Raw genomic sequence first — 15,241 nt, 5'->3', positions numbered from 1 at the left:
TGTGCAGCATTGTTCATAATAGCACTCCGTTTTATTTTAATTCTCTCCTTTACTACTTCCTCCAGGGGGTTCAGAGTGCATCCTTTACCTGAGTTTGCCCTTTTAATTAGCTTGTTGATATGATGGACCTCTCCTGAAGTGATGTTACCAGTCCAGTACACCACAGTGTAGAAAACTGAAGTGGCAATCACAGCGTTATAGAAGATGTGAAGGATGTCTCTTCCCATTTTAAAGGAACATGATCTCCTAAGGAAAAAGAGCCTGCTCTGCCCGTATTTCCTTTGTGTTCCAAGACTAGTCCAACCTGTCATTAATGTGGACCACCTCTACATCCACTCCTTGAATAGTGACTGGACATTGAGGCTGTTTGGCATGGTAAAAGTAAATAACCAGTTCCTTGGTTTTGCTGATGTTAAAATGCAGGCAATTCTTTTTGCACCAAGAAATGAGGTTCTCCGCCTGACTCCTGTCCTTTTGTCTCATCTTCTTTAATAATACACCCTATAAGTTCAGAATCCTGAGAATTTCTGAAAATGACATGACGTGGTGTTACATTTATAGTCTGAGGTGTACAAAATGAAGAGAAAAGGAGACAGGACCATTCCCTGTGTTGCTCCAGTGTTGCTCACATCTCACTAATGAGAATTTGAACGTGAAGGTCCACACAGACCTCTTGAAATAGTTGTGTCTAACATGGACCATAAACCATAGCACTCAACTTAATGTGGAACTTGCCTTTTAATCCCTGTTAGAGGAGGAGTTCAAGATGTCACAGACAAAAGGGTGATACAGTATGAGTTTAAATTGGGTCATTTAAATATTGGAATAAAGCCGGATAAGGGGAGCAAATGGAAAGTGGTTGAAGCTGTTCAACAAGCACCAAAGGTTGGATGGGGTAGTGACTTTGTATGGGGCCTAATTGGCGTACTTTCTGATCTTTTGCACCGTGACTGTTGATAGGAAGGAGTGGAATGGACTGATTTAGTAGAAAAGGTCCAAAAGAATAAGAGGATGGAAAAGCAGGGAGCTTAAAAAAAAAAACTGAGCAGGCCAGGGAAAGTTTATCTAAGCTGAATTATGGAAGGCATCAAATTCCTGATATAGCTGGTGTAAGATTTGCTTTTGAGTCCACTCAACCAGTAAATGTCCTAAGTAAGGAACCCTGGAACACATTCTTGGTAATTGTACCAGTATTCTAGGAGAAATGAGATATTGCTGGTTTTAAGAGCAAATCTTAAAAGGCCATTAATGAGGCAGTTAACAGAGGAATTCATGAAAGTAATTTGATGAAATTTTCCACAAATGCACTTACTTTTGTAAGAACTGGAGAACAGCCAAGACCCTCAATAAAACTATTGAAGGGAGTCTGCTTTGGAATCTGGTTAGAGTTTTCTCAGCACATTATAACCAAAATCTTTAGACTTAAATGTTCTACTGGTCTCAGGGAAACCAATAAAGTCATTATACTGGAGCTTACTTTCACTGTATAAAAATTATTTGTATGGATCTTTTAAAAATAATCTTAGTGTGAGGCAGAGTATAGTGACTTTGGAGTATTAGATTAATAGAAGGGTGGGGGCATTCCAGTCGAGGTCAGATGTAGAGATTGTACTAGGCTGGGTTAACATGCCATCTGCAAATCAAACGAAGCAGCAAAAAGAGCCCCAAAGATGGCACTTGCATAAGAGTGGAGATCCATAGGGATTAGTTTTCTATCACCTGGATGCAAGTGTCAGCCTGCTTAGGCAGATCTGGGTCACCTGGGGGAGTGTATATGAGGCTGAAAATGAAAATCGCCTAATGAACTGATAACTGAAGATGTGCATTCAGTCAAATCTAGCAAGGCAAATAGCCATGAAATATATGTTTGTCATACAGTATAACCATTTTAACCTAGTTACAATGGTTAGAAAACAAAAACTAATATTTATGTATAATATTACTAGGGAGCTTTGCCCCCTGCTCAGTTCGCTCGCCCAGCCCAAAGTCGCGCTACGCTCCAGCCACTTTGTGTCTCTGTCGCTAGCGTTGTTGGGGGGTGGGGTTTGATCAGCTGCTGTCTTTCTCCTGCCGCCAAGCTGTGTGTTCTGCTTGTCAAACTGCGCATCGATCATTTAAAAGCCTGTACAGCAGCTGTTCTTTTTATCTCACTGCCTTGTCTCATGTGATGTTAAAGTGTCTCTCGCAGGACATCAAATTGTCTTCCGAGAAGATCACGTATCGTTGCCTTCCAAGATTTTTTTTTTATAATAGAGAGATTTATAATTATAATGTTGCAGTGGTTAGTGCAGCACTGAATGACTGAGTTTTTGTCCCACCATCTGTACATGAAGAGTTTGCATGCTGTCATTTTCTCTCCTTTTTTTTTTTGTTTTTTTTCAGATCTGGGTCATCACCCCTTATTTCATTTGGTTTCTGCTTTGTGATTAGTCCCCAGGCCTGTTGGGGTGGGCTTTTCCTCCATTACCTTGATCTGGATCAAGCAGGTTTAATGATGGATTTTTTTTCTCCATTTCCTTTTTAGCATTGCTTTTGTATTGCTGTTTGAGGGTATTAATATTTGCTAAATATCTATCTATCTATCTGAATCCATTAATGTTTCTAAAGCTGGCAGTACATTACATAATTTGTAGTTGTTGAGTATGTCAAATTTAATGACTGCAGTTGCAGATCTCGCCATCTTGAGGATGTCTGATTACATATTGCAGGGCAGGACAAATTACACGACCACCTCATAACTATTCAGCACAGTTTCAAAGTTATAGTTTTGTTACCCCATTAATATGCTGCCTGACAGTGCCGGTGCTTGTACACATGCTTTCCATGTTTGGTGAGGACAAATGCAATGTTGACCTTTTTTTTTTTTTTTTTTCTTTTTTCATTATCTGGTTTGACAAACATGAGTCAAGCCTCTCTTCTCTTTGATTTTTGTTGGATCGAGTCACGGACTGGTCTGACTGAGCCCCTGGGAATATTGTACTACACAACCAGAAAGATTATTTAAATGAAGGCTACAACTGAAAGTCATTGGCAAAGTTATGTAGTGTGACAGGGGCTTAGGATGTCTAATTCAGAATGCATATGACATTGAATGTTTTGATGTTTTCTCCTGTTTCATCATATTTTGAAATCTTTTGAATGCTCACACTATCCGCATACTAAGTTGTAACCATCACCATGTGATTGCCCCAAGCAGATATTCACGCTTTAATGTCAAGAATCTCAATTTGGTCACCTTAGACCATTAAATCTTTGCACACTTTGCTTAAGAGTAACCCATGTCCCTTATAGTGAATTGTAATTGAGATTCACTGAATGTTTGTTTAGCACCAGACAATAGCACCAGCATAGGTTTACACATCTGCAGTGGCAGAAACTATCTTTCCTTGAGGCCTGTCATAGATCTCTTTGCTGGCTTGTCATACAGTGCCCACTTTTGTGTGGATAGTGTCTTGTATCATATTCAGAGTTGCACAAATTAATCTAAAGCAGTTATTTAAAAGCATTTTTTTATTCTTGAACTTACAGAAACGGTCCTTGGAGTCTTTCAAAACCAAAATCAAGCTTGATTAGTTTTCAGACTAATCCACATCTGTTATGAATTTCTGAAATTAAGTAATTCAAAGGCATCTTCCTAAGAAGCTACAATCCATATGATGGCACTGCCAGAGACTAATACCTCAGACTGGTAAAATCTGTTTGCATCTGACAATCGATCACTTACCAATGTTTTTATTTTCCGTGAGATGTGAGACCTGTCGATGAAGATGGCTGAGCCAGCATTTGCTTGAGTGCTGTCTGTGTGAATGTATGCTTGCTATGTAACTAAACACGCTCTTAAAGCACAGGATTTTGTTTCTGATGCGTCACAGTACTCGATTAGCAGGATGCCTCATCCTGTACATATTCATAGCTTTATGTTTTAATTTCTTTAACATTGTTAGTTGTGCTTGAGAGGGATTTTAAAATAATGCAAACTCTTTTATTTACCCTTTTTTTTTCTAGCAATCCTCCTCTGTCTTCGGATACTTTTTGTTAGAAGCTCTATTATGTAACTGCAGGACCTCGGAGTTGTACATTAGATGTATTTAGCTTGAACTCATGTGAAAGAGCATTATTAGACACAAAAAGACTTGCGCAGAACTGTCTAAGTATGTAATAATGAAGATGGGCAGGTTGCTCTTATGATGTTAGCCATTTTCAGTTTTTCTAATTTCATTTAAAAATGCCATTTCTTTTTTTAAACAAACTGGTATGGAAGTGAGTGAATATCCTTTATATGCAGTGTCTATAATGGCTTAAGGAAATAATTACTATATAGGTAGTGTTCATAGTACAGGTAGTCTCCAGGTTACGGACATCCGACTTACGAACGGGGCCGCAGCTGCGACACAAGCACCTCAGTAACTGCCGCTCCATCATCTTTGGCCTGGGGACGTTGCAAGCGGTGGCTGGACGGAGGCTGGAAGGGCGCGATTTCGCTGCTTGTGCAGTGTAGTGTCCCTCAGGCAGCTCCCGGCAGCAAGCGGTGACCCGTGGTCCATAGTCGCCAGGGCCACAGTTATCGCTTGTGTGCAGGACAGAGGCTTAATGGGGCGGTTCGCTGCCCATCCACTATGCCACCGCAGCTACTGCTCCTAACTGGACACAGGCTGGATGGAGTGGATGGGTGTATTTCTTTGCCCACCCATGACACACGGCTGCCCCGTTCGTTCTCAGTGGGCGGCTGGTGATGCTGCAAGCGGTGACCTGGTTGTGGCTAAACGGAGGCCATTGAGGGTGTATGAGGCAGCAGGGGGTAGCATTGTAGGGTGCCTTGGTTGGCTGCCTGTTGAATGGGGGTTCATTCTCAATAGCAAGCCTTCTTGTACTGTTACGCACATAGCAGGAAGTTGTCTCTTGTCAGTACATCAGACGTGTTGATGACGGGTGCCTTCCTGCTGTGATAGCGTATACAGTGCTGTGCAGAAGAACTCCTCTTAACCTTTTGTCTTCACCCTTCAAGAATGTCTCTAAAACACAAATCTGATGCAAGTGCTGGCGATACAGTAAAGAAGAGAAAAACCATCACCATTGAAAATAAAGTAGAAATAATAAAAAGGTCAGAGAGAGGTGAAACTCCATCATTCATTGGCAGAGCACTTGGTTACAGTCGGTCAACAATAGCATTTATTAAAATAATATACCTGTTCCAACTTACATACAAATTCAACTTAAGTACAAACCTACAGTCCCTACTCGTACGTAACCCGGGGACTGCCTGTAATGTTTTCTTTAGTTTAACTTAAATGTAGAAAAAGTTTCAACTTGGATTAAGCATACTTAATTTCAGAACCTCTTTGTTTTTTTTTTTAGTTGAAAAAATGCAAATAATTGATGAACAGTTTGCTGCACGGTATCAACAAGGATGTAAATGGGAACCTTTGGAAATCAAACTGATTGAATATCGGAAAGAGGTGGAAGAGCAGATAAAGGCAGAAATGGAACAGAAGGTACTATTGCTTTTTAAAATGAGCTGCAAATGTTCTAATGTTCTTTAGTAATAGACACTCCATAAAGCAGTGAGTTAGTTCTCCACATGTTAATTTATGGAAACATTTGTACTGCAGTTTGGTTTAGCGGTATTTCTCAACCTCTCTGGTGTCGCAACCCACTTTTTCCCAGTGTTAGTGTTCTACTGTAAGAGCATGATCAGGGGTTGGATCGAGCGGGATAGTAAAACCACTACCATTATAAACCATAGCAAGTTTCGACCCAGTAGTAGATTAAATAGGCTTAAATTTAGCAAGCAATGGGTAATTGTTTCAGCATGTCTGAAAGTGATGTCCCTCAAAGACCAGTATAAGGTCTACTGCTCATTTTTATATTATATAAATAAGCTAGATAAAATATTACTTCCAAACTGTTTAGGATTGCATACTATAGTAGACTAGTATGGATTGGCAGGTACCCTAAATGCAAAAGGGCAAACATTAGTGTTCAAGTTATGGGAAAGACTTGGGAGTCCTAGTGGACTTGGTGCTGTCTACATCCAAGCAGTGCACAGCCTTTGTAGCGTTATGTTTACCCCAGGAAAAACGAGTCAAAAACATTAAACTTTTCTTTTTCAGCAACAAAAAATGTTATTAGTTGTAACAGAAACATGTACACACCAAAATGTCAACATAAATTCTGTGTTGCAATTAGAACAGTAGAAGCGTTTTTCTTTGCATATTTTGCTTGTATTTATTTTCTGTTGCTTGAGGATGAGAGGGTGAATGTTTGTGCCTTATCCTTAGGATTGATTTGCTAATTGTGTTATTGTAGGCTACCACAGCGCAAGGCCTGATAACTTCCATATTTGCTCTGACATGAACGACACTTGCTGCATTGTGAATAGTGCTAAGGGGACTAACCTCTTTCTTGTCTTGCTTCTTGCTCACAGTCATCTTTGCTTTTTGTCATGTACCTACTTGCAGCTTTCGTGACCAAAGTCATCAGGTGGCTTAGTCATATAATGCTGTTATGTATCGGTTTCACTATCCGTGTCAACATTTGATGACCAATTCACGTTGTCATCACCTTGAGCATGGGAAAGGTGTTATATAAATAAAATGCATTATTATTATTATTATTATTATTCTTACTACTGTTGCTTGATTCAACTAATGATTCAGTTTGTTCTAAAGCTGGTTTTACAGCATCTTGTTTACATGCCATTGTGCTTTGGTTGAAGACACCACCCTAATCATAATTATTAATGAATTATGTTAGATTAATATTATGATGTTATTTTATCCACTAGATGACAGAAGAATACTGTCCTGAAAATTATTTGGACCATTGAAAAAGTGGGCCATTTACGTCAACCCTGAGTCTGACTCAGAGAATAACACTAATTATACATAATCTCTATTTACTTAAACTTCTTGGTAGTAATTGCCTGGAATTAAGGAGAGACAGCATAAAACTGTGTATAATTGTGACATGCATTGGTAAGATAGTTACCAGTTGCTCAAAATTAAATACTTCAGCAAGAACACAAAGGCACAGATGGATGTTAGTGCAAAATTTACTGTTATCCAATATTAGAGTGTTTCTTCACATATAGAACCAGAGAACCCTGTAATATGTTTCTGAGTAGTGTAGGATTACTTCAAATCTCATTTTGACAGTTTTCTAAAGAGTTAGCTAAATAGAGGTTAATGGTCTTGGTTTGTATAAGTGGCCTATGTGGGTGTGTGTTTAATAAATAAATATATATATATATATGAGTGTGTGTGTGTGTGTAATATAAAAACTGTTTTGCTTGGATGTTTTTGAGCAGTAATTTTAGTAACTAATTCCTGATGCTAATGGTTAGTACTTCTTTTTGAGTTCTTGCCCTGTAACTGACTTTTTAAATTTCACATCCCTTTGTGCTTTTTTTCCTTAACTAGCATTCAATCAATAAAAAGATGCAATGTGAGCCAACAGATGACCAGTTAATTCGGGATCTCAGACTTGGTTCCTAAAGACCCACCATTTTTTCTATAACCAGTGTCTTATTATGAAGACAGTTCTTGCTATTAATTTGGTTGTTTTGTGCACCAGATCAGCATTTCTCATACCTTCACTTTTTCTTTTCAAAAATGTTCTTGAAACAAGTACTGTATGATGGACACACAGGTGCAAATGAGATCAAGTTAGCTGTCATGTTGGCAGTAGAAACTTATTACTAATTAAAAAAGAGGCTAGAATAAAAATCTACAGCAACCGTGGCAACCTCGTTTCTAGATTTTACACCACATATCTATTGTATATCAATAGTAAAAGCTGGTGACTCAGTTGCAGAGTTGCATCTTTTCTCATTTTCTTGAGTTGAGTCAGTACACCTCTAATTTGAATCCAGTTCTTCAGTGATTTAAGATCCTAAATTGAATTGTACAATGTGAATCTAAGATTTCAGTTTGGGTGACCTCTACCTTCTGTGTGAGAATTGGTAATAATGCAGCTTTGAACTATGCCACAATCCATTAAAGTACACCTTGTTTTGTGTTGTTTTTAAAGGGCAGTGATCTTCCTAAGGACTGCCCTTATACAACTCATGTGTAAAAGTCCATCATGTGTGCACCACTGAAGTTTACTTCAGATACACACTTGTGCAGAAGAAATTTTATATGTTTGATGCAGCAGGTATCAGATTAGTCCTTTGTAAGAAGAGGGGGGGTTGGGACAAAATTGCCAACAGAATAATTTTGACTAATTATCGGCAACAGAAATACAGTCAGTTTAGGTTGGGAGCATGTACTGGTAAAATGCATTGCTGCAACCACCACATGACGAAACGCCTCAGGATTCCAGTTGGCAATCCCCCACGTAGACACATTGTCCAGTCCACACTCCGGAAATGACCATCTATTTGCCGCAGCGAGTTGTTGCATGGGTGTACCCTTGACCTTGTCTAGTCGCTCAGGTCCTTAACTATAAAGATCATTTGAGCCAGATCACCGTCGGGGAATCAAGCCAAATGGCTGTAGTGCCTTAACTGATGCTCTCTCAAATTGCAGGCAATGTGCCTCATTCAGGACTCTGTGAGCAACCACTTGTTCAATACAAAGTCAAACCAGCGGTACCCAAGGGTTATTATTTGAACTTCATAAATAAATTAATAAATCTCTCTGTTATCTACAAAATATCCTGGGATGAGACGAGACTTTTTTCATGAGATTTTTTTTCAAGTCCTGCGAGACAAGACTTTGGACATTCATGTGAATGCTTTTCACAGATACAGTTCCTGTTGAAGAATTTCATCATGAAGGGTTATCAACAGAAAAATTGAGTACACAGGCAATCCTAGCACTGAGAAACGATGAAGTCAAACGAATTAAAACCAAAAATGACGATCGGTTACATGGCAAATTGGTTAAATGCGTATCAATAGACTATGCTGAAACAGTTGGTGGTGATCGTGTGGAAGATGGAAACATCAACTTACAATATCCTGAAGAATATCTACAACCGTTAACACCGTCTGGTCTTCCACCACCTGAATTACTGTAGAAAGAAGGATGTATCCAAGAAAGGTAATATAGTACATCTTCCGCAGATAACATTAGAAAACAAAGGAGATCTTGATATGCCATTTGTATTAAAACATTAACAGTTTCCCATTAGAATAGCTTTTGCAAAGACAGCTAACAAATCTCAGGGCCAAACATTTGAAAAAGTCATTTTATTTAATAGAGAGAGAAAGAAACAAAATTCAGTCACAGGCAGTTATACATTGCGTTGTCATGATGAAAGTCCAAACACAGAATCAAAATTCAATGAGATATTGATGAAAATTTTAATTAAAGACATTGTTTTTACTGAAGTTTTACAGTAAAAGTGTAAGTTTAAAAATTATTTGCATGTTAATTTTAAAGCCAAACAGAACAAAACAGTATTACACAACAAATAACTCTAATGCAACATGAAACATAATTTCCTTTCAAATTTATTACGTTTTACTATTTTTTAATGTGGTTAATTACTTGCTGTAATGTAAAATAGTTGTTACATATACATAATAGAACTAATTCCCATGAAAATAACCTTCTGTTTAAATCCCCATACGTGAGCAGCAGAACCACAAAGAGGCTAGGGGTTGGTGAGCGAAGCAAGTATTATTACATTTTTTTTTATTTGAAGACATACTATAAGTATTTGTACTGTCCCTCGGATAAGACATAAAACCAAGGTCCTGACTCTATGTGGTCACTAAAGTTCCCTGGGCATATTTTGTAAAGAGTAGGGTGTGTACCAGTGTCCTGGCTAGGTTTCCCACCACAGCCTAGTCTTCCTGGTACTTAATCATCCCCTGCCTCTAATTGACTAACTATTTCTCACCCCTTCACCACCTAACAGCTAATATGTAGTAAGTGTAATGGCATAAAATGGTTGTCATCGCATCATCTTGGTGGATGCTGCATATAAGTGGTGGTTGAAGTGGCTCCCTACTCGCTGTGTTAAAAAAAAAAAGTGCTTTGAGTAATGAGAAAATCGCTTTATAAATATAAAAATTGTTATTTTATAAATAACTAGGGGGCTTCACCCCCTGCTTGCTTCGCTTGCCAACTCCTGTGTTTGGTTTTCCGGAAACACACTTTTAAGATTTTTTTTTTTCTTTGAATTATTGCTATTTCATTGGCTTCACTTTTATTTCAGAACTTCTGTAAAAGCAATATTTGGAATCTTTCGAGTCCCAATATGCTGAATCTTTTTATTAGAGGTCAGTGAGACATGTGTTTAATGCCTTTGTACCCATAATTCAGGATAGGTTTCTCTGTTTGGAATTTCAGCACAGACAAAACAATCTACATCATCAGCAGTTAATAATGTTTTTTGCAAAGTAACCAATAAATGCATGCGAGGTAAATCACGTTTTTGAAATTCTCTGACTTAAACTTCAAAGCCTTACAATATTTGCATACTTCTAGCATATTACCTATGTCCATATATTCAATCTCTATTTGCCTTTTCGTTATTTCTCCAAGTAATAATTTCTCTTTTTTTGTACTAATGTGATCTTTACTTTCTTTGTTTTGACACTGTCGTTTTTTTCTGCTTTCATATTCTGTATCTTACTCTGCATGTGTTTTGCGCCTACATTTTTTTTTTTTTTTTTGAATTCCAGTTTTCATTATCTCTAACCTGCTCTGCATGTGTTTGGGCCTTCTTGTTTTTTAACCTCTTTATGACATTCTACTTTTTTATGTACTATTTGTCTGTTATTTCTTACCTCTCTTTGTCCTGCTATTTTTTCAATGACACCTGGTCCATGGTGATTATTTTCCCTTTTTTGAGTAATAATTTCCGTTTGTTTGCGCTACTGCAATCTTTACTTTCTTTTTTTTAAACTTTCTCCACATATATCGCGCCAACTTTTTTTTTTTTTTGAGCCTTTCAAATTCCACTGCTTTCATAATCTGTAACCTGCTCTGCGTGTGTATTGCACCAACGTTTGCAAACGTCTTTATGAAGTTCTACTTTGTCTTTTACTTTCTGTCTTTTAATTCTGAGCCGGATAGGACGTGCTTTTTTTTCAGTTCCATTTGTTCCTGGCTGATAATTACTTTCCTTATTTTCTGAATTTGCACCTAGATTCTTCTTTTTCTTTTTTTTGTCTCTCCAATGCATTTGAATCTCTTTTCTCCCCGCTGCTTTCTTCTTTGCTTAGTTGTCTACGTTTCATTTATAACGTATTGTCCTTATACGCTTTATATGCACTGAGAGCTCTGGATCTGTGTGTGCTCAAAGCCTTTGCACATCTGAGTGTTTTCCCATGCTCTTGTTTGGTTGTAAGTAGGGCATGTCTTGCAAGAATCTCATGTTCTCTGTCATCGGGAGATGGTCCTGGGTCAATCTCTTGGCACAAAGTCTCATGTTTAAGGTCCCTGCGAGACGCTCCGTGGCCAATCTCTTTCGTCTTGCGGGTCTTTTAAGTGTCTTCCATGGATCTTCACGTGAAGATCACTTCTCGTATCCCTAGTGTTTCTCTCCAGGATTTTTTTTATAATAGAGAGATAATAATTAGTGCACATTTCTTGCAGACTGTTTTTTTTTGTGTTGGTATGCTTATTGTTCTAGTTTATGACTAATCCACAGAAATATGCTTTTGTTAATTCCTATACCATTAAGGAGTATGACCACTCATTTCTTAAAGGTAGGAGCAGCCTGCATATGGCTAGGTATATATTGTGTTTTGGTTTTCTGAACAAAGCTTGTAAACTTGAACATAGCTAGAAATTGTTTGTATATAAACAATCAGGATTTCATAAGATAGTATCTTATTTAATATTTTCTTCTGAAATTTAAGTGATGTGTCAATTTTTTGTTCTTCTGTAATCCATCTCAGAAACATATTTTAATGTTTCAGTTTTTGCACTTCAAAGAAGTTGAACTTGCAAAGATCAAGATGGAAGAAAAAGAAAAGTCACATAAAGAAATAGCAGAACTAAGGAGAGAATTGAACCGCACCTACCAAGCAAAGTCTGAAGCCTTGATTAATAGGGAGAAAAGTGCAATTGAAAGGCTTCAGAAACAACAAGAGGTATTTCCTTAAATTCAGAAAGCTATTTCTTTAGACCTGCTAATTGTACTGTGTGAAAGCTATTTATGTGGGTTTGCAAGATCTTATACTTATTGTCTTCAGGCTCATAAACTTTTGCTTTTTTCTACTATATGACACAATTTACCTTTGGTTTCACAGATCCCATTTAAACCCACAAATTAAGATGTAAAGTTCAGAAACTGTACCATTTTTCCAAGCCATTGTTTTGCTTAGGAATTCCCATGGGAATGAATGATAGATAGTATTTTGAATTTCTTATTGGAGATAAATAATTACTACAGTAGGCACATAGTCCAAAACAGTACAAAATGCTGTTAACCAGTGTTAGATCCATAATTTTTATGCACCAAGTATACAGTTATTTTTAAAGAACTATTTTATAATACCAAATAAGTCTGGTTTAGCTGTCTACAATGAAGTTTGGCAAGCTGAGAGGAGGTATTATGACTACGAAAGATATGGACACAAAAAGAGTCCCCAAGAGTGCCTCCTAGGAAATTGTGGTGGAATGAGTCAGTAGCTCAAGGCACTCCAAGTCAGAACATCATAGAGAGGATTAGTAGCATTTTACGTGGTGGCCTTAAATTGTGTAATTATCTACTGTACCACCACAACCATCTTAAGAGCCCAGGATCAGTCACATGGTATAGTGGGCTTTTTCTGATTGGTTTATTTAGGTGTCTGATACTCCTCCACCCTCAAATAGGGTAGTACAAAAATTGCTTCAGTTCTTTAGAACTTGTGGATTTTTCACTGTATGAATTTTTGTAGGTATTTTAATGAAACATCAACATTTACATATTAGTTTTAAAGCAATTTTTACTTTTACAGTACCTTCAAATCTTTTCCATAATAGTACAATACACAATTTTTGTATCTCCTTTCACTAATATAAATCTTCTTGTCTCCTTCCATACCTCCCACATAGTCTTATCCACTCTCTTCCTGACTCTGACCACCTATACAGGAAACACTGCATCTTTTACACCGGACCCAGAAGTACTTCCAGTGTTGCCACATTGCATCCAAGAAGCTTGTCTGGGTCAGGCAGAAGCCCTTTAAAGCAAGGATGGTTTGTTCCTACAGGTCCCCCTGGTGGCACCTATGGACCACAACAGGGCAGTTTCACAGGACTTCAATTCCCAACCTGCCCTTTCGGTATCCATGTGGGCACTGTAGTCCAGGAAGACTGGCATCTACTGTATTGGGAGAGCAAATAGTCCATGCGATTAGTCTCCCCATGTCCTTCCATTAAACATACCTCCCAGGCAAGTAAGAAGCCTTGAGCCATCCCAGTCAGAATACCACCCCATGCCTGGTGTTCATGACAACACTTTAATTGAAATCAGTGTGATTTGGAAAGTAGTTGTAGATTCCTTTTTTCCTTAATATTGCACTGACATTTGCCAACACCATCTGAAAATTGAATCGAATACAACTAATATTGCCTTGCAGTTTGTAACAAAGACCATCTTTTCTTTCTCAGTTTCCAGCTCTTCAATGACCCGGCTATACAACCTGCTAATTTATACTCTTTCATTAACATTTTTCTTGACAATATGATGATTTTTAAAATAAATCTTTTTATGTGTCACAGCCCTTAGTTTAGGAAAATATCATGAACCTGATTTAATATTCATTTATTTGGAAGCTTTGTGCAAATTAGTGATTTTTGTGTTTTGTATGGAAGCGTAGTCATAACTAATATATAATTGTACATTTTTGTATACATTTTGCAGATTGAAGAGAAAGAAATTTATTCACAAAGACAGGCATTACTTGCAGAGATTGAAACACTGAGGAACAGAGAAGCAGAGTACAAGCAAAGAATAGAAGCATTTGAGATGTAAGTTTTCAAAAATCTCCTTTATCTTTCCTTGCTATGTTTTCAGTAGATGTAGTGATATTTTTCACATAAAGAGATGTACGTTTGTCTCTCTATTATAAAAGAAAATCTTGAGACAAGACTATTGCCAAGAGATTTTTTCAAGTCCCACCCTCCTCTCAGCCATTTCCGGTTAACGGCCCACACTCGCGGTCCTCTCACCTCTCATTTGTGTGAATGCTTTTGTTAGTTCCTGCACTCTCAGCTCTTATAAATTTTTACATTTCCTCACTTTTAAGTTCCCAATAAAAGAAGACTTATTATGACCATATCAATAGACTATGCTGAAACAGTTGGCGGTGACTGTGTGGAAGATGAAAACATCAACTTACGATATTCCATAGAATATCTACAACTATTAACCACTGTCCAGTCTTCAACTGGCCGAATTACTGTAGAAAGAAGGATATATCGTAATGTTATTGTGTGTAAAATTTTAACATGCGACAAGAAAGGTAGTACCTCTTATGCAGATAACATTAGACACCAAAGGAGATCTTGATATACCATTCGTATTAAAAAGTTCACAGTTTCCCATTAGAATAGCTTTTGCTGTGACAATTAACAAATCACAGAAAAAAACATTTGAAAAAGTCTATTTATTAGAGAGAAAGAAACAACATTCACTCACAGGCAGTTATACGTTGCATTGTCACGATGTAAGTCCAAGCACGGAATCAAAATTCAATGCGAAATTGAAGAAAAGTTAATTCCAAATATTGTTTTTACTGAAGTTTTACAGTAAAAGTGTAAGTTTAAAAAGTATGTGTGTTAATTTCAAAGCCAAACAGAACAAAAACATATAACGCAACGAATACCTCTAACACAACATGAAACATAATTTTCTTTCAATTTATTACGTTTTACTATTTTTTACTATGGTTAATTACTCACTGTAATGTAAAATAGTTATTGAATACCTGCTTCCCCATATGCGAGTGGCAGAGCCGCGAAATGGCTAGCTCCCGCCTGGAGTTTGGCGAGTGAAGCGAGCAGGGGGCAGAGCCCCCTAGTATATATATAATATTGTGACAGACGGCTGGGACGCCTGGAAGCTGGAAGGACTGGGTGAGGACCAATACCTCCCTTGGGACACGAGAGGGCAACTGCCCTGGTTCACAGGTGGGCCACAAGTTTGGAGCTGGAAAGCTCCACCCTGTTGGGGCACGTGGTCACCACAAGGGTCTGCCCAGACGTTCCCAGAGTCGTGGACAGCAGCTATTCCGCCACAACAGGAAGTGCTGCTAGGCCAGGAGGCAAATACACCTGGTGTGCTTCCGGTT

At 37.9% G+C, this 15,241-nt stretch overlaps 1 protein-coding gene across 3 annotated transcripts in view; it reads left to right on the top strand.

Moving 5' to 3' along the window:
- Positions 1–15,241, top strand: part of ofd1 (OFD1 centriole and centriolar satellite protein) — a 137,675-nt gene that overhangs the window by 27,460 nt on the left and 94,974 nt on the right. For all 3 annotated transcript variants that reach the window (XM_039743606.1, XM_039743603.1, XM_039743604.1), the window contains exons 8-10: positions 5,356–5,492; positions 11,879–12,052; positions 13,813–13,919. In XM_039743606.1, coding sequence (XP_039599540.1) covers positions 5,356–5,492; positions 11,879–12,052; positions 13,813–13,919 — 418 coding nt within the window. The remainder of the gene's footprint in view (positions 1–5,355; positions 5,493–11,878; positions 12,053–13,812; positions 13,920–15,241) is intronic.

The sequence above is a fragment of the Polypterus senegalus genome, chromosome 2, assembly GCF_016835505.1.
Source record: "Polypterus senegalus isolate Bchr_013 chromosome 2, ASM1683550v1, whole genome shotgun sequence".
NCBI lineage: Eukaryota > Metazoa > Chordata > Cladistia > Polypteriformes > Polypteridae > Polypterus > Polypterus senegalus.
The sequence above is the reverse complement of the archived record's forward strand: the minus strand, read 5'-3'. Positions and strand labels throughout refer to the sequence as shown.